Source organism: Periplaneta americana, chromosome 12 (assembly GCF_040183065.1).
Source record: "Periplaneta americana isolate PAMFEO1 chromosome 12, P.americana_PAMFEO1_priV1, whole genome shotgun sequence".
NCBI classification, from domain to species: Eukaryota; Metazoa; Arthropoda; class Insecta; order Blattodea; family Blattidae; genus Periplaneta; species Periplaneta americana.
Genome location: NC_091128.1, coordinates 42,180,335 through 42,207,398, shown reverse-complemented (window position 1 = coordinate 42,207,398; position 27,064 = coordinate 42,180,335). Strand labels below are relative to the sequence as shown.

The 27,064-nt window shown below is 38.0% G+C and overlaps 1 protein-coding gene across 1 annotated transcript in view; it reads left to right on the top strand.

Annotated features, from left to right (window-relative positions):
• Positions 1–27,064, top strand: part of LOC138710338 (lysosomal alpha-glucosidase-like) — a 55,660-nt gene that overhangs the window by 14,827 nt on the left and 13,769 nt on the right. Inside the window, exons 2-6 of the mRNA XM_069841152.1 lie at positions 7,299–7,419; positions 8,615–8,762; positions 12,581–13,607; positions 17,451–17,720; positions 22,153–22,487. Of these exons, the coding sequence (XP_069697253.1) occupies positions 7,305–7,419; positions 8,615–8,762; positions 12,581–13,607; positions 17,451–17,720; positions 22,153–22,487 (1,895 nt within the window). The 5' untranslated portion in view covers positions 7,299–7,304. The remainder of the gene's footprint in view (positions 1–7,298; positions 7,420–8,614; positions 8,763–12,580; positions 13,608–17,450; positions 17,721–22,152; positions 22,488–27,064) is intronic.

The window sequence follows — 27,064 nt, the reverse complement described above, 5'->3', positions numbered from 1 at the left end:
ATTCACTAAGATAGGAAGTTTGTTTCTATAGTATATGTCACGCCCTATATTGAATTCGTTAGATTGACTTTAAATGACGCACTCTTGGAATTAATAATCAGATCTGATATAATTAAGATTACACTTTCGAGAGAAATATATATTTTTCTTAACGCCGCGCATATTGTCTATATTTTTTTGGCGATTATGACAAAGAATCCTGTTTTAAGGCTATTTTGATTGTGTTCGCCCCGTATGACATGAGAATGAAGGTAGGCAGGATTGACGGGGAAATGTGCCCGAGTCCGGAAGTTATCCAGCATCCAAGAGGAATATAAAATATTAAGTTTGAGCTACCAGGTAAAGATAAATTATCAATGAAGGGCCCTTTATACGCTAATGGAATATTATGTGAAAATTGGTATGGACACAAAGATTTTTTAGTCGGTTGTTTAAGAGCGCTGCGCTGCATTGAATCCCAGATTATTTGGTTTCGGTGAAATTGGTGATAACGAGATAGTATTTGGAGACGTAAGGCCGAGGATTCGTCATGGATTACCTGACATTCGTCTTATAGTTTGGGAAAACCTCTACAAAAGCCCACCAGGTAATCAGACCAAGCGGAACTCGAACTCACGCCAGAGAGCAAATCCACTCAAAGATTGATTTCATGAAATTAAGATCATGTCACGAACTGAGATTTGTGCAAACAACTAAGACTAGATGACATGATATACCACTTGCATATCGTTCAAACAACTGAGACTAGCTGACATGATATACCACTTGCATATCGTTCAAACAACTGAGACTAACTGACATGATATACGACTTGCATATCGTTCAAACAACTAGGACTAGCTGACATGATATACGACTTGCATATCGTTCAAACAACTGAAACTAACTGACATGTTATACCACTTGCATATCGTTCAAACAACTGAGACTAGCTGACATGGTGTACGACTTGCATATCGTTCAAACAACTGAGACTAGCTGACATGATATACCACTTGCATATGGTTCAAACAACTGAGACTGGCTGACATGATATACCACTTGCATATCGTTGAAACAACTGAGACTAGCTGATATGATATAGCACTTGCATATTGTTCAAACAACTGAGAGTAGCTGACATGATATACCACTTGCATATCGTTCAAACAACTGTGACTAGTTGACATGATATACCACTTGCATATCGTTCAAACAACTGAGATTAGCTGACATGATATACCACTTGCATATCGTTCAAACAACTGAGACTAGCTGACATGATATGCCACTTGCATATCGTTCAAACAACTGAGATTAGCTGACATGATATACCACTTGCATATCGTTCAAACAACTGAGACTAGCTGACATGATATACCACTTGCATATCGTTCAAACAACTGAGATTAGCTGACATGATATACCACTTGCATATCGTTCAAACAACTGAGACTAGCTGACATGATATGCCACTTGCATATCGTTGAAACAACTGAGACTAGCTGACATGATATACCACTTGCATATCGTTGAAACAACTGAGACTAGCTGACATGATATACCACTTGCATATGGTTCAAACAACTGAGACTGGCTGACATGATATACCACTTGCATATCGTTGAAACAACTGAGACTAGCTGATATGATATAGCACTTGCATATTGTTCAAACAACTGAGAGTAGCTGACATGATATACCACTTGCATATCGTTCAAACAACTCAGACTAGCTGACATGATATACCACTTGCATATCGTTGAAACAACTAAGACTAGCTGACATGATATACCACTTGCATATCGTTGAAACAACTGAGACTAGCTGATATGATATAGCACTTGCATATTGTTCAAACAACTGAGAGTAGCTGACATGATATACCACTTGCATATCGTTCAAACAACTCAGACTAGCTGACATGGTATACCACTTGCATATCGTTCAAACAACTAAGACTAGCTGACATGATATACCACTTGCATATCGTTGAAACAACTGAGACTAACTGATATGATATACCACTTGCATATTGTTCAAACAACTGAGAGTAGCTGACATGATATACGACTTGCATATCGTTCAAACAACTAAGACTAGCTGACATGATATACCACTTGCATATCGTTCAAACAACTGAGACTAGCTGACATGATTGTGGGACTTGCATATCGTTCAAACACAGTAAGGTGAACAAGACAGACTGGCCAATAAGAGGCTATAGGTAGATTTAGACACAGTCGGGTATACTGCGTATCATCGCATAATTGATTCCATTTTGTCCTGAAATTTTTGGCCGAAAAACACCGGGGGGGGGGAAATTATCCAAGTATATTTCCGGAATAGCTGTATAAAGTAGTCTATGTGGTTATAAACGTTAAGTATACATTTTAAAAATTAATGTCATTATGGACATTGGCTCTAAATCTCGGATTCTTTCATCTGGTGGGAAAAGTGAGGGGTACCGGTAATGAAAACACGCATGGACAAATAATACAGGGCTCCCACAAGTGAGCTCTCCGGTTTTGAATAGTGTAACTTACCTTTAATGAAATTCATGTATGTATGTATTTATTTACACTGCAAGTGAGCAAGCACCCGGTGGCAATGGTATACACAATATAAACAATACACAATAAAATTACAATACACAATACAATTATACAATACACAATACAATAAGAATACACAATACAATAATTTAACACAATAACTACAATTAATAATAATACATAAAATAACCTAATTAATAAGTGAACCTAATTTTACAATACAACCTATTATGTATAGGCCCTTCATAAGTTTCACATTGGTACTGATAATAGTCTTTCACTTTACTCTGATTTCACACACTGTAGTGGCACTATGACGCATTTCACTGACACTTTAGGACACATTTCACTGACCCTCTATAACACATTTCACTGACACTATAGAATACATTTCATTTACACTATAAATTATCACTGATCGGAACTATTCACTGCACTGTAAAACCATAACTTCACTGACTCACCACGCTTCACTGATAGCTACAACAGCTCAAATAAGACAAATACTTACACCCTTGTGCATATTTATAAACAGAACTACATTTAAGCTAAACATTTCTAGTCTAAGACCCTCTCACACGCTGTTTTTAAATAATTTACTATTCAAACCAAGGGAGTAACTCGTCAGGCTAAATAAATACATGTCACCTTAAAAAATTAAATGTTAAATGTCACCTTAATTTTAATTTACACTTTATACACAACTTTTTAAGTTATTCTTGAATCTCCTTAAGGAAGGACAGCCCTCAAAGACCGCTGCAGGTAGGTCATTCCAATCATTTATAGTTCTATGTAAAAATGAGAATTTACCTACATCCGTTTTCTGTTTCCTACATTTGATTTTAAAATTCATACGGATAGAAAGAAAATTTCAGTTTTAATACATCACATGTGGTAAAATTGTTGCGCAATTTGTTCGTTATTAAGGCAAAATGGCTGCTATGGAGGACAGAAAAGCATACTCTCGCAGAAAGAAACTCGTAGCACTTTGTCCTCTGGTTTTAGGGTCTGCAGCAACTTTAGAATCTTCCACAGCAGCTCCTTTCTGCCTCTGATGGAGATTTTCGCGGACTACCTACGTGAGAAATTTCATGGACACGCTCGCTTATTGTTGGACATCATTGATTTCCTCTTACAAATGCATCTCCTTGCCTTAAAACCGGAGTATCACTTGCGAACTGTAGGCTCAATGGATGGTTCTGCTCCAAACCTTCTTCAGAAATGTCGTTGGACACGAATAACTGACTGCTTAACATGAAAATCAAGGATACAAAAAGGTTTTCGGTCAACTGATTGATTCATTCATTCATTCATAGTGTTCTACCTAAGGGCATTGTAAACCCAGCATTCTCAATTTTTCCTATTTTACGCCTTCCTTTTAGTCTCCGCATATGATCCATGTATTTTAATGTTGTCTATCATCTGGTATCTTCTTACTTACTTTTACTTTTATAGGCGTTTCCACTTTCAGCGGTTGCCTTTTATTCTCCTTTTCCATTGTTGTCGGTCATTCCAACATCCATTTTCCAACCCTCTAGCCTCCATGGCCTCAGCAACTCCTCCTCTCCATGTAAGGTGAGGTCGTTCCTTTCTTCTCCTCCCTGGGAGTGACCAATTCAAATTTTTTTTAGGCCATCGTTCCTCGGACATCCTCTGAACATGTCCAAATCATTGAAGCCTTTGACATTCGAAACGTTCGATCACATCTTCTTGTATGTTCCACTTTTCCAAAATCATGTCATTTCTGACCCTCTGGAGACGGCATACGCATAGACTCCTTCTTAGTCCATCCATTTCCACAGATCTAACACGGTCTTTTTGTCTTTCTGTCAGAGTCCAGCTCTCCCCTCCATAAGTCAAGATACTCTCTACAATTACATCAAGTATCGTTTTCTTTGTCTCCATTCTAACATCCCTATTCCAAAGCACACCATTAAGTTGTTTTATGGCATTTCTTGCTTGTATGACACGGTTTTCCACATCTTTAAAGCATGTACCAGATTGGTGGAGAACCGATCCCAAATATTTAAATTGATCCACTGACCTCACTATGCCATTAGAGAATTTCAAATTCCTGCCATCCCCACCATTTACTAGATATTCTGTCTTTGTAAAATTTACCACAAGGCCTGCCGAGTTATAACAATCAATTAGTTTTCTCATCATAAATTTAATATCATCTCGATCTTGTGCAATGATTACCTGATCATCGGCGAAGAGTAATGAAAGATGGTATCTTCTTCTGTCTCGAATTTTTCTCCCGTTCACAATTCCTTCCAGTGCATTCTTCAGTAGACAGTTTCTTCTCAGCAGTGACCCAGCCAATTTCTTGTTCTTTTCCTGATCAGTTTGAGCATTTTTCTGCCTTCAACCACTCTTTCGAACACAGCTTAGTTGACGAATTGATATGGAATGGAATTTCGAGAGGAGGCACTACGACCTAGCACTGAGACCTTTCAAGATATTTTGCTCTGACCTTCAAGATAGTCGCACTTCCAAGCTCACATCAGCTGACTGCACTAAAGTTCGCTGCGTACCCAGATTTCGAGCAGCACCCTAGACGAGCCTCCTCAATGCGTCGCTAGTCGGGGTTAGGGGAGTGCTTTGAAATGATGACGGAATGGAGAGACGTTGGGAGAATGATGTAGGTGCCTAATATGGGGAACTAGAACCCCGAGAAAAACCCAATTGCGACCTTGTCCGCCACAATTGTCACTATGGATTTTTCAATGACTATTACACTTTTACTACGTCACACTACTTTTGACCAATAAAACGGTACGAAAGGACGTCTTTCAACCAATCATGGCTGCTTATCGCACAATTTTATCGCGTCCCTAGCATTTGTTTAATTGTATCGCTTACCTAGCATTTGTTTGTTTTTATCACTACCCTAGCATTGTTTCTTTGTTTGCCAACATTTAAAACTGTAATGGTCTGGACGTCAAAAAAAAAAAAAAAAAAAAAAAACAGAAAATTACAAACCACTCCAGTCGATGCACAGCACTTTCAAATATGACTCGCATTGGCATTCAAGAACAAGAATTAATAAAGATCACTGGTCATAGCTATGCATCTTCCCTGAAATCTTATTTACAAATAAATGAAGAGCTCCACTCGGAAATCCTGAATAAGTTGAGGAATACTCCATGTACATCAACCCGTTCCACTTCTTTCACGCTCACGTCCAATCAACTGAACCACCAACCACTAAAACATTCAAATTTGAAAATTGTATTTTCAATAATAATTGTTCCTTTTAAAGTTATTCGTGTGTATTTTTTATTTCATCATCGTTAATTAAAACTTTTCTTGTTTATTTCATCATCCCTAATTAAAACTTTTCTAATACTTGTTTATACTATTTAGGTTATGTTATAGCTTCTGCTATATGATATTATGAATAGTCACGTATACTAAGATTTATTGAAAATCATCTGTCAAGTGACGTTGATTACTGGGATCCGGAGAATTGAAGTGGAATGCAACTGTTTTAATACAAATGAAACTGAATCAACAAAGCCTTCTTGACTAGAGTCGACGGCAATTCGGAAGGCGGTAGTCTGCTAGCGTTTGCGTCGAGAGAGACAGATAGAGAGGGCAAGGCAGCGTACAACATTGCCACATCGTACTTCACGCGCACGTGCGATGCAAATAGCGCAGGAGAGAATTTAAATTATCAAAAGACAATAATGACCTTAGCCGTTGATTACTGTAAGCATGACACCAAACAAAAACTCTTTCCTTCACTAACAATATTCTTTGCACGGTTCTCAATCCCACACCACATGCTTCTGCAGTCATTTCCTGCGCGGTTGGCAACGTTGCAGCCAGCATCAAGATGGCCGGCAGCATTGTGCTCGTTAACGTTTTTAAAATAATATTATACACCTTAAACAATATTTTCCGCACCTGCCTGTGCAATACTTGTCTTTTTACAGTGTCTTATTCCATTTATTATCTTACATACACATTTATTCAATGTATTGAAACACTCACACGTGAACAAACGAACTTGGGAAGTGCTTGTTACAGACTGATTCCGATTGGTTCTACTGTACAAGCTCGTGACGTCACATGCCAGAAATGCTACGGCGCATATAGCAGCCGACCGCCTTCCGAACTGCCGTCTAGTCTAGTAACCGTCCATAGAGTTCAATGAAGATTCCATACTTGGCACAACTGATAACAAGAAAACAGCTAATAACACATTACTGCCATCTAGCGTAATATTTGTAATGTTGAGATGGTACAATAATACATTTGAAGATAGTTATATTTTCGTAAGTCAATTAATATTTTATTGTTTTGGAGTACTTTGTTACTTCTAATCTTTATATACTTTCTTCTAATCGTGTAATAGTCAATTAAATCCCACCCGAGTTTTGATTTTCTCTAGATAAATCAAAACCTCTAGTGAAATTACTGTTGAAAAATTCCATGCCTGACCGGAAATCAAACGGGACCGCCTGCGTGATAGACTGAAGCTCTTAGCACTCAGCCACGTTCTATGGTATCCTTCGGTACTGCTTGCATGAAATATCAGTTTTGCACAGTGCATGCACGCAGTGCAAGTGTCTACCTATGCAGGCTGTTCCAGTTTTGCACAGTGCAGGAATCTGTCCATCACTTATTTAATATGTTTCTATGCAGGAAAGATAAACGAACAACAGACATGGTGAGAAAACATTTGGGAGATTTATTTGCACTGCGCCTTTTTTATTAAAACATCATGCACATTAATGTGAAATCCTTGTGTTACAGGGCCACATGGGACTACGAACAAAAGTCGCCTTCCGCGAAAGGGAGGAGGACGATGAAGACTCCGACCCTCACGTCGAAGTCCCCGACGAGTTAGAGATATTGACCAACAAGTATAGGAACGGTAATTGTGTTTTGGTTATTACATCTTTACTTTCCATACGAATTGAGACAGGGAGATCAGAAACCCACGAACTCCAATTTTTGACAACATTGAGTTATGGGCTGGATGATGCTTTTTAGTTTGTCCCGCATGCGTGGAAGGCAAGAATACACTAATATCGACGTTCATCTGCATTCTGGGGGCTGTTTTAAAACTCGTGGAAGTCAGAACTCCACTTACTCCATGGAATAAGAGAGTTTTTGCATTCCAAGCTTAATTTACCGGTAGGTGGCAACACTATCGCTCAACCAGCTGAGTAAAGTGATACGATACGGTATTCAGAATGTCACAAAAATCTATGAAATCCATGTAAGTAAGACTATTAAAGGCACAATATCGAGTCGATTAACTTCCAGAATCCCAATACAGATGCATCATTCCCCAGTCAACTAAAATACAATTCAGCATTGCCATTGAAAGAAGAAAGCAAAAGGACTTGCAAAAAAATTTAATGCAGTTTATTTCTGAGGAAAGTAGGATGAATTACCAAACTCTGTTTGCGGACAGTAATAATCTAGAATCTAGATGCACAGGAAGAACATGAGAGTGAGAAAAAAAAAAACAGAATCTGTAACATGAATAAGACTGTGTTAACATTTTAATACTGTTTGTGGTTTTATTTGTGTATTTTGATGTGCTTTGTGGTAATTTGTGATTTTCTGTCTCATATATTTGAAATTAAAAAAAAAAATGTAGCAATGTTAACCTTAATAATAAACTTCCATTTTCTCGCATATTAAAATGTTTCATAAGAGAATTATGATATACTTATCTTTTTTTTCTTTACATGGCTCATATTTACTCACTTTTCTTAATTCATACACTGTGGAAGTCAGAGAACCACTAACTCCAGCAGTGTTTGTTTCAAATTGTAAACATTTAGGTTTTGAAGTATTTAATTAATAAAGAATGTAATTTTACACAATGTTAATAGATAAATGTATAATATTTAAAGTTAGTAAGAGAAATAATAAGTTTTTTTCTCTCACAAGCAACAAGTTATACTAAATATGTTTAGAATTAGTGTAAAACTGGCCTATGTCTCCTATAGTGGGCGGGACATAAATAACATTCACCCATATTTTTTACTAAATAAGAAGGAAATTGTTTTATTTTTGTTTATGTGTTAATGCCCATAACAATCGACTGTGCGCAGATTCAATATGTTCGGCCCAGAGGCTGTGCTTCGCTGCTATCATTATAATCCTGGCCTGCCTGCCTGTGCTGCTCTTCGTCACCGTGTTCGAGGACAACCCACATTTGCAGTCAGAGCTCTGGAGCTGCGAAGTCAAGAACGAGTACAGGTAAATAGTCACTCTTTGTTAATTTGCTGAACAATAATACACCGTCTTTCATAAACCCACGAAACATTTTAGAAATTCACCACAAATAAATTACGCAACGGATGATAATTCTTATGCCGGTTGGGAGAGAAACTCTCCAAGATTTTTTAAGGAAAATCCCGCTGTTATAGTTGCCATAGTTTGCCGCTAGGAGACAGTAGTAGCTAATATTGCGTTCAGTAAACATATTGTGGCGCCATGTTGAAAGACCTGGCGCGCGTCCAGGAGAAGGGAGGGCGCGCGAGAAGGCAGGCGCGAGGAGAGGAGAGAGAAAGCGGTGGACGCTGGGCTGTGCGAGGTGAAGGGGGAAAAGAAGCAGCGAGAAACAGATTGTTCTCGAAGTTCCGCAAAGCGACGCGAGCCGATTGTGTGGAAGCTACTCGATGTAGTACATTCCAGAAGTGTGATTTAGTAATAAATATAAGGGCAAGTGAGCCGCAGTTTAGTTTGGACAGCCAGTCAGTTTTGTGAAGCAGCCGTGAGCGAGCAAGGAAGCCAGCCTTCGAGACCGGGGTTCGACGCGAAGAAGAGCCGCAAAGCCAGTTTTAGTTTGGACAGCGAGTTCAGTTTGTGAATCAGCAGCGCCCAGGAACGAGAGTGAACTTGAGTAACTGTGGCAGCGTCCAGGCGGAAGCAACGCGTCCGGGAGTCTTGGGTTCGGCGTGCAGTGAACGTTATCTGAAAGTCTTGAGTTCGAAGTTCAGTGGACTGTCTCTGGAAGTCTTGGGTTCGATATACTGTGAACTTGAGTGAATGAGCTAGAAGAACTAGCCAAGGAAAACGAACTGTGAACTGAGAACTGACAGTTTTGTTTTGTAAATAGTGCCTTGTGAACATTAGTTGAGATTAGGAGTACATTGTTGTTCTCAATAATCCAAGTGAATTGTCATTGTCGTCTGTGGAGTGCAATAACGAATACTGTGTTGTTATGTGGAGTGAAATACCCATTGTTGACGGGAGTGTTTAAATTCAGAAATAGAAAGCCATTATTGTTGAATTAATAAAAGTAAGTTAACATTATTGTTGAATTAATAAAAGTCACAATATGCAGTCATTTTATGTGTTGCAATTTCTACTCAAAAGCCTCGTTCATTATGACTGTACAGCGACAAATTCGAGCAAAATTCCAGAAGGTGGCAACTGTTTTCAACAGTAACAGGAACTGGTATGAGAAATTCCAGATTTATATAAACATGTTGGAAAACTGGCCGGTACCACAGCTGAATGAAGACAAGAGTAATGATTGCATCTCTAAACAAGGCGACTGTCTGACTCACTACCACAAATACGTGGTATTTCGATCAAAATTTGCAGTAAAGGATAGCATACACAGAACAAGAAGATGACGCGTTAATGTCGTAGCCACCCCGGTCCCCGGATTTAATACCGTGACTTTTTCTTATTACGGTTTGTGAAGTATTCAACTGTATCAGCACTGCTGTGGTCGACTGTGATATGCTGACACACACGTGGGATTATTATGAATTATCAGTTATAATATAGATGTCTGGCGTATCAGTAGAGGTGGAATGGTTGAGCATCTATGAAATATGAAAAAAAAAAAACTCGATGAGTTTGCCTCTATTTCAGTATAATAAAATTTGGTATCCGTTGCTTAGTTTATTTGTGGTGAATTTCTAAAATGTTTCACGGACTTACGAAAGATGATGTAGAATTGGTCTATCAATGAAATGGTTCCAATGTGAAACGCATAAATTCTGAGTAGAACTCTGGTTAATTCTCCATAAATATCGTGAAATCAGAGTCACTCTAAGGGGTAATCTTTAGGGACAGCAGCTATTACAGATCTTTTATTATGCTTCTGCCTCTGTGCAACATCACATTTGCGGTGAAGGAGAATGCTTTTTAATACTCTGACGTCCACGACCAAGATAAGCCACTCGAAATATAACGGTCACTCAGAGGCAGAGATGTATGCCTGACAATAGGATTTTTTATTCGTTAAATATATCATGCAGATGTTTTAAAATATTGTTTTCACTGCTATGTCTGTATTGCCATTCTTTTTGCACCATCAAACGCTTTGATGTAATCAATAAATTTTGATTCTGAACTTTAGAAAAACAAAACTCCAAAATTTCCTGAGAAGTCTTTGATGTGGTATACAGACGGATATAAAACATACTCAGGAGCTGGATCAGAGTTTATGGCATCAGACCAATGATCAGCTTAAGCTTTCCCTTGGGTAAACATGCCACTGTTTTTTTCAAACAGAGATATACGCTATTATTCAATACTCCATGAAAATATAAGAAGAGTTTACATAGGGAAGTAGATTCTTATATTCTCGAATAGCCAGGCTACCCTTATACTGGTGACAGACTACAGTCACTAATCGCGATTAGCATTAACGCAGTGAGTCAGCAAAGAATAAAGTGTTGTTTATTCTCTGACGTTGTGTTGTTTTTCGCAATGGTTACATAATTCTGTGATGAACGTGTAAACATTTTGAAAACGTACAGAAAAAGGACTCGTGTGGCAGAACAAGACAAAACTTTAGAAGTAAATTTTCTGGCCTTCCAGTTCCGCGTAGAAAAGCAGTAGGCCTACTAAATTTAGTGAAAAAGTTTAATGAAACAGGTTCTGTGAATTACTATGATGTGCCGAAGTACTTATGGAGTTTCAGTGCAGTAATTTTGCGTTTCCATATGGTGAAGAATCAGTAGAACGGACAAAAATTCTCGCCGGCACCGGGACTCGAACCCGGGAACACAGTAGGTAGAACTTAAAATGAGACTTGAATCCGGTGTGGCTTATTGATTCTTCACCAGGTTCTGTGAATGATGTGAATTTTTTATGACACAGTATGGGAAACACTTCCAGCAGCTACTGTGAGGAGGGTGAGAAAATATGTTATTAATGTAACATAGTACGTAAGTTTTAATCCGCCGAAGCGCCATGAGCAAGTAGCTGCGGATGTGGAGGAGACGTTCGATGGAACTCTATATTTTTAAATGATTGGTTGATTGGCACACTTACTCCTGTTAAATTATATAGGCAACTGTGGCTTACAGCTGTTTCGGTGCTTTCACACCATCCTCAGAGCCTACTAGATCTCGGTGTCATCTCGAACTTCGCTGCCTGTTGTGGGGGTGCGTTGCGTGTTGGAAAGTGTTGAAACGTGGAGTCAAATAGTGTGTGTGTTCTGAAACTGATCTGTGTGTTGAGAATTTGATTAGGGTATGTTTTAGTGTATCTGTATATTTCATATTGTTCTAGTGTGTTGAGTTTTTGGTTTTTTGGGTTGTATATGTAGGATTTCCAAGTCTGTATTTATGTTATTGTATGTGTAGTTAGCATTAGTTATGTGTTCGGCATATGTGGATGTATTGTGTCCTCTGGTTATTGCTTTAATGTGTTCTTTGTTGCGTGTTTGGAATGATCTGCCTCTCTGTCCAATGTAGAAACTGTCGCAACTATTGCATGTGAGTTTGTATACGCCTTTGTGGTTGTATTTATTTGTTTGTGTTTTTTGTGTGTTGAGATATCTTTGTAGTGTGTTTTCTGTTCTGTATGTTACATTGTATTTCTGCTTTCTGAATGAAGATGCGATCTTATGTGTGCTTTTGTTTTCGTATGTTAGTGTGATGTATTTCTTGTGTTCTTGTGATTGTGTTGTGTTTTGCGTGTTTTTGTGTTTTGTTAATTTTTTTCTTTCTTGTGATATTGTCTATTATGCAAGATTCAAGATGGATTCTATGTTTTTATTATAATACAGTATTTCAAAGTAACTTAATTTTATTATTCATTTGATCCAGGGTGCCGTGCCTGAAAAATAAACCCAATATGACGGAAGATATTTGTATTGGAGCTGGCTGCTGCTGGAATGCGAGTTACGGAACTTGCTTTCACGCCTTTCCTTCTCACCACAGCTATAAAGTGAAAGACTGGCGGAGTACAGAGAATGCACTCAACCTACTGGAAAGCAAATATCTCAGTCTTCAGACCCGCCGTGAGAAAACACCGTACGCAAGGAATGCAGTGCCAGAACTTCAGTCACTTTTGGTTCCTGTTTCAAGAGATCATCTCCGCCTGTTTATCTACGACCCTAACGTCGCGGAACCGACCGTAACTGCCAGGTCTTCGTTGGAAAACTCTAACTTCAAAGTCCATATAAATGGTCCGGACTATTTTTCTTTGGAAGTTTATCGACGAAGTGACAATTCTTCGCTTTTCAAGACATCGCTAAGCCCTAAGATTGCCAGTACGAACTACTGGGAGATGGGACTCCTGTTCTCAAGGAATGGGTCTGTGTTTGGATTGGGAGAACTCCAACTACCAACAGAACCCAAAGTTCTTTATAATAGCGGACACAGACTTGGGGCCAACCCATTCGTCATCAGTCTGGATCCTGACGGAAGAGCCCACGGAGTCGTGTTCCATAACCCGGGACCGATGGAATTCCATCTCCTCGAACACTCTAACCTCCTGATCGTGAAGTCCCTGTCCACGTGGATGTGGGACTTGAGCGTCTTTGCGGGGCCCACGCCTGCAGACGTGATGGCGCAGTACACTTCGCTCGATGGGCTTGGTGTCATGTTACCCCCGTCTTGGGCACTAGGACTTCATGTCTGTAGAGATATTGGCAATGACGATGTGACACTTATGTCAGAGCACGTGCATAACTTCACAGTGGCGGCTGCCGCAGATATTCCTTACGAATCAGACTGTCTGCACGAAGGACTGATGGATTCCTTGGACTTTACCTTATCGGAAGAAGTGATGCCAATGTTGGATGAGGTGCAGAATGCTGGACGAAGGATCATGATCTCTCTTCCTGCACAGGTTAGTGACTTTTTTTTTTAATTTAAGATTTATGAATAGGGCTAGGATTTTGATGATCTATAAATCATGAAAAAATGTCCTAAAAACAATGCATTCATGACCTAAAAATCTTAAAAAAAAATTCCTTTAAAAATGCCCTAAAAATTGTTCGTACATAATTGGCTTAGTAGGAAAGGAGGTTTTGTACTACTTAATATTTAGACTAGTAATTAAATTAAATTCTAGTACCAATATTTAAGTTTCTTTAATTTTACATAATTTTTTCTAATTGTAAGTGGTACATTTTAATTAATTATTTTACCTGATGTAGTTTCCATCTAGCCTACCATAAGGCCACTCTTATCAGGAATTAGCAGGTATAGAGGAGTCTATATTGAAGGGATGGTTGGACTGATCAATTACATGGGGTTTACTATGTTAAAATGACAATAATTGTGTAGAAAAACGATTAAAATATTATACAAAATATCTAGAGAAAATACCAAAGGAAATAAACATTATTTTACATGAATGAGGATTTATGGCCAAAATTAAATGAATATGCCTAAAAAATGTGGGCGTGAGGTCAGCAGTCGGCTGGTCGGTCTTGGCCCTTCAAGGGCTGTAGCGCCATGGATTTACTTTACTTTTAGTTTCCATGTAGTCTACCACAAGGCCACTCTTATCCGGAATTAGCAGGTATAGAGGAGTCTATATTGAAGGAGTGTACTACGTTAAAATGGCAATATTTGTGTAGAAAAACGATTAAAATATTATACAAAATAATGGGTATTAGCCACCAGCATAGCTTGGTCGGTTAAGGCGCTTGCCTGCCAATCCGAAGTTGCGCTGGTCACGGGTTCGATTCCCGCTTGGGCTGATTATCTGGTTGGGTTTTTTTCCGAGGTTTTTCCCAACTCCAAGACAAATATCAGGTAATCTATGGCGAATCCTCGGCCTCATCTTACCAAATATCATATCACTATCACCAATTCCATCGACGCTAAATGGCCTTGTAGTTGATACAGCGTCGTTAAATAACGAAGTAAAATAATAATGGATATTAATGGACAAAATATGTAGAAGAATATCAAAGGAAATAAACATTATTTTACATTAATAATGGGGATTTATGGTCGAAATTAAATGAAAATGCCTAAAAAATGTCCGAATAAAACAAAAGATGCTCTTATGAGTTGTAAGAGGCAAAAAATGCAAAAAAAAATATGCCCTAACAAATATGTATTAAAACACTCAGTTTATCACATAACATATAAATACTAAAACAGCAGTGTTTCTGGCTTACTAGAAAAAAGATGCAATTTCATCAAAATCCTAGCCCTACTTATGAATGTGGGAAGAACTAATGGAGGATTATTAAGAAGGAATGTATTTTGGATTTTTAATTGACAGCGAAGTGCATAAGAGCTTGCAACGTTTCGAAGCTTAGATTCTCTTTCGTCTTCAGATAAACAAAAGAGCGAGAAGAATATTCTAAAATAAACTTTTTAATTTTCCACAGCGTGCTGCAAATTATCACCTACAATGTTTCCGAACTTCAAACAAGTTTTGTCTTCAGGGCAAATATATATTGTGTCACCTACTGTACTCTGTTGGACCCGTTATGAATGGCCAACCACGAGCCCAACATTATAGGTGACGAGTTCTGTTCACGTTGATGATGTGTTGGTGACGAGGGTGTTGTGGTGGTTTGTGTGTGTGTGTACGTGCGTGCGTGTGTGTTTTTTGTGTCTGTGGTGTGTGTATGTGTGTAAATTAAGTCATGTTTTATTTAACGACGCTCGCAACTGCCGAGGTTATATCAGCGTCGCACACTTAAATGCCATCAACCTGGGCCGGGATCGAACCCGCCACCTCGAGCACAGAAGGCCAGCACTATACCGACTGCGCTACCGAGGCCGACCTTATTTACAATATTTGGAGAAAATTAGACTAGCCTAATGTTTGTGCTATTTACACTGTACAAGATAGTAGACTTAATAGATATAAATAACAATTTAAATATCAAATGATGTCTCTGAAATAATTATTTATAAATAATTCCTTCTCTAATGGCCAGTTCTCAGTTCTTAAGATTCCGTCAATAAGATTTTCTCTTTCCTTATGAATAATTTTACATTTAAATATCAAATAGTCTAGCGTTTGATCCTCACTAGAACGTGGGCATACAGCGTTGTTAAAAATTTTAAAGCTATATGTGTAAGGATGACCTTATGTTCCCGTGACCGGTGAGAATTTTCACTTAATTCACATATTATTTCACTTATTTGCAATGCAATTGGGTCCTATATAACAACAGCAATAATAATAATAATAATGATAATAATAATAAACACTAACATTGTAATAACTAGACTTTGTTGAATTGCCACACGCAGCATGAAATCAGGTTGCCGATGTACGGTAGTATAGAGGAGGTGAGCGACCGTCCGGTCTCGTAGTATAAGCAGTTCATGTTAAGAGATGTGACGGTTCAAATAGATAGAGCAGCTACAGCTAATAGGCTATATACCTATGTAAGCAGTTGTTTTTGCATTACTGTGGTTGGAATAGTCAAAGCTTAACATTTGTTCAGTGCAGACAAGAATTCAATGAAACATACTACAATGAGAGTGTTGCTGTTCCAAATAATTGCCCCTGGAATACCCTTACCCCCGCAGCCAGTCTTGACCCGTTGGGGAACGTGGTTGGATGCTGTTAATTATTATGCAGAACATTACGGCAAAATAATGGAGGTAATTGATGCATTGGATAGCACAGACATTTCCGCTGTTGCAACTGTAAAATCATTGCCTTCTGAACAGCTATTGGAAGATATTATGTTCATTGATTCTAATTTTAAAATCGTGTCCAAAAGCATCATCCTGTTAGAATCGTCTAAACTACAACTCTCAGAAGCCCTTAATACAAACCGTTATCCAAAATAACAATTCACTAATTTCTGAAAAAATGAAATGTAAGTTAAGAAACGTTATTGCTAAAAATTCTGCCTATTCACAACTTCGTATTATAAAATAATATGATGTACTATCAGGTCACGACAAGATGTCTGAAGTTGGTGTATTAAAAAGTAGTGACTTACCGTTCTTCAAATATGTACGTATTACATCGTGTGATATTGAACGTACATTTTCCCAAAATAAAAACTGTTTGAGTGACCATCAGAGGAGGTTACTTTGCAGTCGCTCAGAATGTACGTAACTCTTCACTGCAATGCACATATTCAAGGATGATGTGAGTATCTTACATTAAATTTTAAGAGTTAATATATCTCACTATAAAATAATTGTGTATTTACATGTTTAGACATTTCCTACTTCAATGATCATTCATTATATTTCTTGAACGCAGGATACAGGTTTTATTGTAACCGCAGTATACTGCTCAGTGTTTACATAAGAGGGATACTCCAACCTTTGCACGCCCCCTTCTCATATAGTCTATACCGCGTGCGCAGTAAACCTTGCGATTCTCGTGGCAATTCCACGAGTTCTAGTAATAACTAATAACTACAGCTACTCAATAATAAAATTAACGATGGCAATTTAGTGGTAGCGATAGTGATATGTTGGTTGGGATAGTGATATGATGATGATAATGACATCAACGATGATGGTGACAGTGGTGATAGTGGTGGCGATGCGATGGTGGTGGGGGTAATGTGACCACAGTGACGATGATAATGAATAATGATATTATCTACTTTGTTTTTCAGTTCTCGTTCCAGGATCGTTTGATTTTCGTCGTAATATATAACAGCTATAATGCTGTACACAATTTAATAATATGTATCTAACTGTGCTTCTACAGGCCTGTATATTCATATCGTACTTCTGTTTGCAGATTCGTGCTTACCTAGCACATGGATGGCCCGGTGATTTCTTCGTGCGTAATGAACATGGAAACCTTTACTTGGACGTCTATCGTGGGTACGATGTTTGCTTTCCCGATCTTTTCGATGACAACGTGACCTCGTGGATCTCCAGCCGACTGGAGGATCTGCTGAATACGAGCAATGTGAATGTTGGTATCAGTGGATTCGTACTCCAGGATAACTGGCCTGCGTCTAACGGCAGGGAACCTGTACGCGAAAGTATGGACTATGTGCCAGATGTAAGTTCTGAGATTTAAATGTCCAGGCTTTCAGAAAGATATACATATATATGTGGTAGTTCATAAGAGCAATGTCTGTCATTAATTATTTTTATTGAATGCGAAACTTAAATAAGGCCCGTGACACACTTGCAGAGTTTTCGCTACCGAGAAATGTGTTGCGAGAAAGAGGCGAAGAGCCTTCCTCCACACACTTGGCGAGTTCTCGCTATCACAGATCACACCTCTATGATCATCTATGCACTGCCTTCATGCAGAAAGCATTTATCTGATTATAGTAATGACTCGTTGGGGGAAATATTACAGGTTATGTATTTACGTATATTGTCGTACTTATATGTATAACCTGTAAGTATATTGTCGTACTTAAATATATAACCTGTAAGTGTATTGTCGTACTTTACAAATTACGTACGAACGCTATGTTGAATCTGAGTATTCAAATGATGAGGAAATGGAGTTACATAAACATATTTTGTTAATGAAAAGAAAAAGTAGGCCTAAAATTAAAGCCAGAAATATCTGAAAATCACATTGTATCTTATGAAAATAAGGGCGAGTTTTGGATACTGGTTTCGATTTGAATGATGATACGTTTAGGCGTTATTTCAGGTTCAATGGACCACAGTTTTTTTTTTTTTTTTCCATTCATATGATAAAGAATTCTTTGCTACATTCTGATTAAAATTACGTAAACTGTTAAAACATATAGGTACATTATTTCAAATGTTTAATCAATACTATTAAATCTCATCAAAATAAAATATAGCCCTATTTATTTTCAGATAATCTGATGTTTGTCTCCAGATTTCTTCTTTAAGTTTCGTGTTTTTATAGTTTTCATCATATAAATAGGCCTACGGGTGACATCATACATCATACAAGTTCGATAAGTTTCTGACTGCAATTATCAGCCATCTTTCCTCATTTTCAAATAAAAACAATACAATTCATCGCCACCTGTGATATCTTTTTCTACATTCAATCGTCATAAAGAGTATAAATGTCAAACATCTTTGATAAATGTGTCAAGAAAATTCGCTGAGCTACCGATTCCAGCGAGAAACTCGCGCGAGGTTTTTTTGCCTCGAGTGAAAATCTCTTCCAGTGTGTGGACGTCCATTTGAATCCATGTTATCAATTTTTTAATTTTCTCGCAACACATTTCTCGCTGGCGAAAACTCTGCAAGTGTGTTACGGGCCTAAATGTTGGTCTGTCAATCGGGAGCGCGCTTTACATTTAACATGTTTCATTTTTTTTTAAATTCTCACATATATATGTTGAGTCGAACATCGAAATAAATCTAGCACAAAATGGCCTAAGGAGTGGATATTTTGAATTGTAGAGAATTATCGGAAAATTTTTAAATCTGGGAAATTTTCTCTTATTTAGGTTTCTTTGCAAAGTTTCAAAATTTTATAATATCAAAAAATTATATTCATCAACGCTTTTTTCTTAATCAGTAGGCCTATTAATATTATGGCAAAGTACACGTGCCAATGGAGTTTTGTATAATGTCACTTCATGGTGGTAATATGAAACCCTTTAAGTAGTTTAGGACATAACAAACATATTACATTTTCTTCCTGTGCAAAACAAAATAATTTCTCTTCCCATTCTTCTACAAATATTCGCTTTGCTGCACCCTTTACATTTAATGGTTTGGAAACAGACATGCTGATCGGCAGTTACAATTACTTGTGTATGTACGTGGGATGAGTGTGGGTGGAGGGATGCAGTAGTGAACCTCCCTGTGAAACTGCCCCTGCATAACTATAACGTAAGCTGCCGCATGCCACATTGAAATGCCGGTCGCTGCCTTAAACCATTGATAAAACGATGAGGGACTTCGCTTGAAGTTTCTGTGTTCTACAGCTACTATTTCTCCATAATAAAATATTGTGAATTTTATTAGTACCAATAATGTAATTTATTTGTCACAACAGTAATTCCTTTCTACAATTCACCTTAAACGCTCTCGTCAACAATTGGATCCTCACTCAACACAGTATTCGTTATAGCACTCCACCGACGACAATGATAATTTACTTGGACTATTACGCACAACAATGAACTGTTAATCTTAACTAATATTTACAAAGCACTATTTACAAATCAGAACTACCAGTTCTCAGTTCACAGTTCTTCTACCTCAGTCACTCGAGTTCACAGTATCTCGAACCACAGACCTTCAGAGACAGTTCACTGTACTCGAACTCGGGTCCCTCCAACTGCGGTCCACTGCACTCGAACTCAGGTCCCTCCAACTGCGGTCCACTGCACTCGAACTCAGGCCTTCGGATGCTGACGCAGATGCGGACGCACACTCGAGTCGAACTCCGGTACACAAGACTGGCTTCCTTGCTCTGGCTTTCTCACTGACTGAATAACTGAAAACTCAGAAACTGCTGTCGTTCCTTCGCGACCGTAATTTATAACCACAGCGACGTAACCTCGAAGGTTCCACCCGTCTCTAGAGATGGCATTCCAGAGAAATCCAGAGCCCTCTCCTCTCTACCAGCAGCAGATGCGCGCGCAAACTCGTCGCGTGACGTAATACACCCTCTCTCTTCTCTCCACCGCGCGACGTCACTCAATGTTCCGTGCAGCCTGTGCGATCTGCTTTCTTGCGGGACGCTGGTCGTGAGTTCGAATCTCACGTCGCTGTCACAATATGTATATCAGTTGCAGATTCAAATACAAGCTCGTTTTATTCATTACTTTTACGTTAGCTTCCGAAATGAATTCTTGAACTTCACATTGTGTTTCTCGTACGCTACCTGTGTGGCAGAGTACTTTTATTATATGGCAAGTGTTTTGAGTTTTTCGGGAGCCTTATTACGGTTAGCGTGTCAGATAGCCTATTTAATTTTATTCATATAATAAGTGCATGTTAAAAATATTGTATATTTACACGCATATTTTAAAGACATGTAATTCTCAACACTATTACGTTAGTTAGGCTATCACTGCACTGTTTTGTAAGAAAATATTCCACATTATTGTACGTATGCTCGAAGTATAGGCCTATAGGAGACAACTCTTTGCTCTCAAGAACTCTCGTCTGAGTGAGTGGATAAGTGAGTGAGTGAGTGTTGAGTGAGTTCTGATTTTTTTGTTTTCATGAATGAACTCCAGTCAGTTTTTAACAGCCATAATAATATTATATTGGTGTAGACCAGTGTTTCTCAAACTTTTTAGAAGTGGGGACCACTTTTTAAAGTCAGAACAGTTCCGCGAACCACCTTACTCTTGTTCCCATCGAAAGCAAATTTATCATTTTTGTAGCATATTTCAATACCAGTATACTTGTATTTTAAAATAGAATAAATTAAATAAAATTAATTTAATTCAATTAATTTTATATTAGTATTAACTAATTAAGATAATTTTAATAGAAGAAAATTCATTTTCGTTTTTTTAAATAATTTAAGATATTAGAGTTTAGATAATCTTCAACTAGGCCTAATTAACTAAAAAAAAAAAAATAAATGTTGGTAATCACGTTCATGAGATGGGTGAGCCTGCCGATTCTTGCACAGTTGTTCTGTACTTGGATGTATGCTGGCAAGCTTAAGTCGGAGATCGTCACATACATCGAGTCGATTTCAGTACTTTGTTTTTATTACAGTTAGTGATGAAAACCCTTTCTCACACAGATACGTAGAAGCTAACTGAATTATACTCTCTAAAGCACCATTGTACAATTCACTATATTCTCTTTTCACTTATGATGAGGTCCAGAAATTAACCATACCTTCCGCTTGGAATTTCATTTTAAGTCCGGTGTCATTCGAGAGTTCAATTAATTGTTGTCTTTCATACAGTGAAAGTTTGTTATTTTCAATATCGCAATGAAAGGGATCACGAACCCATAAAAATTCGTCATGTTTACTTGGAAAATAAGTATCAAATTGTGACCTCAGAGTTGTATTACGACGTACAGTACGTGATCATTTCAATGTGCAGACTGGGTGTCGGCAAAACTATTAAGAAAGTCAGAAATCATGAAAAGATTCGGTACTTTGGTCCTCTGTTATGAATTCGGGTGGTCTCTGGATAGGTTACAGGCGCCAGATGTGCAGGGAAAAGATGGCGAGAAACGCCACCTTCATAGTGCTTTAAATCTTTCTTTTGTTGCTGAGAGTAGAGTGGGAAGTCAGTAGACAGGTAGAGTAATAAATTTCATTAAATGTCAGTACTAGGAGAAAAAGTGAAAGGTGATTAATTGCCACGTGTCATTTCCAGACTCTGAGATTTTCAGCTATAGTACGATACACAATTCGTTTGAATTTTATTTTTCTTCTGTCTTTTTTTGAAGGACCACAGGGACAGACCTCGAGGACCACAGGTGGTCCGCGGACCATAGTTTGAGAAACGCTGGTGTAGGCTAATAGATACCTTGGTCAATGCAACACGCTTGTGTTTCAGGGTTCTCTTTCGAAAGGAACGCTGTGGTGGATGGCCCGCGACGGGGACACGCCCCACTATTTGAAACACAACGAATACGGTCTTCAGCACGCAAAGACCGTTGCCTCGAACCTGAACTTGGAAACTCATCTTGTGCTCAGTGCTGCTACCTTCACCGGAACTGGTGCCATTGCCGGCAGTCATGCGCACGCTGTGGCTGACGTGGAGTGCACGTGGAACAACATGAAGAAGGCCCTCAGCACCGCCCTGGGTCTGGGCCTGGCTGGCGTTCCCTTGGCCAGCGGAGGACCTGTCTGCGGCTCCGGGGGGGAATACGACGAAGAGTTATGTCTGAGGTCAGTTGCCAGCACTCTGCAGGCCTGCATTGCGAATCTTCATTGCATTTTACAGGGACATCATTTTATTTTTACTAACATTTTTAATATTAACCTGGCTCTACCTTTGGATCAACACCGTTTGCTACCTCATTCCACTACTGGAGTTCGATGATACTGGCGTACTTAATATACAAACAAATCACTTTACTGGGTATAGGAGGGAAGAAAAGTAGTTCATCCATTTACGTAAACTAGGAAATATCGCGATTTTGAGTTTCATCATTTTCGTTAGGTTTTTGTTTAATCAAAATACAGTACAGTATTAACAATGAGTGTTTTTACTCACGAAGTGAGCTATTCATTCGGACGTATTCATTATGTAGTGTATATTATACCGTCTACAGCACATTAGCGTACGATATAGAGAATGAGTTAAATTGAAAGATAATCATAATATGGATATTTAAATACATTTTTGATAATGGTGGCCGTTCATTTCGATACAGGCTTCAGTTCTAATGTGCATATTATCGCACTATAGACTATTGTACCTAATCCCAATTATCAGTTTCGTTCTTCGTACTAGTAACTCACGTTGAAATAATTCTGTGCCTACTATATGAAAGATTACCTAACGTACTGTAAATTCAATCTTCACTTCTGCCCGATCCGAAAAGATAAAATTACTCAGACATGCTATCTACTGTCCGTGCAAGCGGTTATGTCGTATGGTCGTAGAAAGGGAGGAAATCACGTGACAGTTAATTACTTAAGGAGGCCCTTTTATTCAAGTTATTTAAAACAGTTGTATTATATTTCGTAGACGTGCAATTCCTAACAGAAATTAATGTTCTGAGAAAAGAGCTAAGACAGCCCAGCCACTAGCTGGCGAATAAAAGCTGGTGGGGGAAACCGGGATACGACGTAGGCAAATAGACGACAGTACCTGTGCGAAAATGATTCAATATGGAAAGCTCTTTCGTCAATGGAAAACGCGAACATATTTTGGAACGTACTGTTTACTATCACCGTACGGCTACTATGTCTATATATGCGGTCTTGGATCTGTGTGGAGGACGGTTGAATTTCATTAGTAGAAGGGGTGGGAGTGAAGTACATTCAAAAACTCAGGTACAATAGAAATTGAAGTAAAAATAAAATGATGTCCTTGTATTAAAACTGCACACGATTTCAGCAACCACAGTTTTATCAAAGTTTTAGCGATTGTCGAAAGTTATGTTTCTTCACTAACAATCAGGACATCTCAATGCCAGATGTTTGATGATTGTCTTCCGTTTAACTCTAAATCATAAGACATTTTCATAAATCATAATCAAGATATCTTAACGAATGTCAAATTCTTGAGATTGTTAAACTTTTTGCAGCTAGCTTCGTCTACTATAAACAGTATATCTAAATGAAAATAAAAAATAACAATTTTATAGGCCTTACATAAGATTTCATAAACTATAATGAAGATACATTAAAGAATGCACAAGTCTTAACGATTTCCAAAAGCCTCAGCTGAACTGAGTGTTTCATCAATAATAATAATCGAGGTACCCCAGTGAATGTCAGATTTATAACTATAATTTTTCGCTGTAAGAAAAATCCTAATGTAAACAATAGCACGTAACTGAAGTGAGGCTTCATTGGCCACTGTTTGGCGCCATAGATTCTCAGTATGTGTTCCCGCCTACTGTTGTACATTCTGTTTCATGTTAAACATTTCCCGTCAATCGTCAAGTAGGCCTAACCTCACTACTATGCATTCGTTTGCTTAGGAAACATTTACTTTATAATTACTCTAATTAAAACTCACATAACTTATTATATACATTTAAGACTATTTGTTTTTCTCTGTTTTGAGAGGGTTTCCACTCTTATGTTTAATAACGACACACACCGAGGATGCAGAAGCCATACTTCAGTATCACGTGCTTAACGTGAACAACTACGAGCTCAAGTGACGCCAGCTTGTTACAAGAACAGACTACCTCGGTATTACTGTTTGTATTCATCCGCGTTCATAGTACACAACAAAATATAAAAGTAGCTTTTCTTTTACATATCGGTTTACATATGAGTGAAGTTATATGTTTCATTGTATTTATCAACTAGAATTCAATTTTTTATTTTCAAATAATACAAGATTATGGTTTCCAAATACGGACTATATTTTTCTGCGTCGTATGAGTGTTTTGACTGTGAGGCAATCACGGGTATGACAAGCCACGTGCTTGTGTTTACATTAGGATTTTTCTTACAGCGAAAACAGTATATGTCAGTTTTACCAATCAAAATTGAAACATATTAAATAATGTCAAACTTTAACGGTTGTCAAAGTCTTACGATCTGTTTCACCAACTACATTCAACACCAGTACATAAAATATACAGAGTGTATAAGTGCCGTCCTTTCCACAGCCGTCAGGATCAAAAAATGTCCATACAACATAGGGTCAGAACTCGATCATTTTCCCAGGAAAAAATATTTCTTCTCTTATTTTATTCGCGTTATAGTGCTTATATCGTTAGTAAAATTACGAAAACAATTACATCCGTAGGTATATCTAGCAAAGAGTTAATACTAGTTTAAATACATATTTGTGTATTCTATTACGTTTTCGTGAAATTAAATAAAGTTACATTCTTCAATTTGTTAATATTCTGGCGTGAGAGACGTGGCAACGTGTTCGGCAGGCAGTGCTCTGCATAGACGTAAGTACGAGTCAGCTGAGTTCAGGCTCCCTGTCCATAGCTCTACTGCCGAGCAGATGGCAGTTCGGTACCAGGTATTCGATAAACAGCTTACAATGTCATTCACAGTTTAGGAATATCATATGTTATTAATTTATGGAGAAAGTCGTCGTAATTCAAGTGACGCAAGAAGATGTACCGTCAATGTTTTCTGCAATGAAGGTTATCTAATCGGCGAACTTTTGTAGCGGTTTCTCAACGATTATTAGAAACTAGGAGTCTCTTACCTCGTTTCGAAAATCACACAAACAGAAATTTCTTTAAAAATGGTACTGCTTTATGGAAGCGGGAAAGATTAAAATATTAAATTTAAAAAAAAGTTCGTATAATTTTGTGTAGTAAACCATTATTGTTCATTTTTAGACGTACAATTAAAAATGGAACAATATTTCCAATATTGTTAAATAAAATGGAAATTGACCATAAACTTCTATTAATGAGATTGAAAGTTTGTATTTCCTGCTCGTTTTATGTAAACAACGGTCCTCCCTTGCATTAGAAAAGAACATCTGTTTTGTACCGGTATGTCTGCACCCGCTTGAGCTGTACTTGTGTACTTGTAAACTCCCTCCTCCCATCCAGCAACGTTGCCAAACGCCTAATATTGTAAACTTTAATAATTAGTTAAATATTGCAATTAGAAAAAAATTGTGAGGACATTTTTTCTTCCTTATGACATGAACAATCATCAATTAAAATAATGGCACTTATGCCCTGCATATTGGTTGGCGCAAAAGTAGCTACACACTTAGGGAATGTATGTTTCTAGGTTGGTAGGACGTACTTCGTACGTTGATTTGGTTGGTAGGAAATAGGAAATAACGCGTAGTGTTAACAAATGACTCATTTATTTATAAGCGGTGTAAGTGCTGTACTGAGGGAGTGGAGAGAACATTTCGAGTCAAATCCACCACACTTAAGCCTGTTTACAATTTAATTCATAAATTTGAAACTGAAGGTTCTGATTTGAATGCACCTCGCAGTGGGCGACCTAGGACAGCACGAACTGAGGAAAATGAACTCAATATCTGTCTGGCTGTTATGGCTAGTCCAAAAAAGTCCACAAGATGATTATCGGTAGAGTTTCCAGAAACATCACGTCGGTCAATCAAAAGGATATTGCATTGATGGAGCTCCTGTGCATTACGCTACAGCTTGTAGGACGTACCTTGATAATGTTTTCAATGGAAGGGTACTTGACCGTTGTGCTACAGTTGAATTCCCACCACGATCCTCCAATGGATTTCTTCCTTTGGGGTATGGTTAAAGACGAAGAAAACCACAAACTGTTGAAGAGCTGATTGGTTATATTGAGGACCCTTCCACAATCTGGACAACAACATTCAGCTGTGTTTGCATATGTGTCAGAGTGTTCCAGGTAGACTTCAACGGTGTATTGATGACGAAGGGAGACAGTTTGAACATAAAAAGTGATGTGTACTGTAATTTGTTTGTAGGGCCTATGTCATGTTCAAATTATTCAAAATTAACAAGAGTGAAATAAGTGTAGTTAGTTTTGCGCCACTCTGTATATATTAACGTTTACAAAAAATCTTAAAGCCTGTTCCATTAAACAAAATTTTAAAGACAATCAAACTTTTAACGACGAAGATCTTGCAACCATTCCACCAATCATAATCAAGCCATGTTAACGAAAGTGTTACGGATCGGACACGATTAGTATATGAGATGGAATCTATGTACAGTTAAGCCTTGTTTACAACGAAAACTTACACTTCAAGGTTATGTTGACATGGGCGCTAATAACCATACCATTAAATACAACCATTCGGAATACATTCAAGAAATGCAACTGTAACGACGTAAATAGCTCCA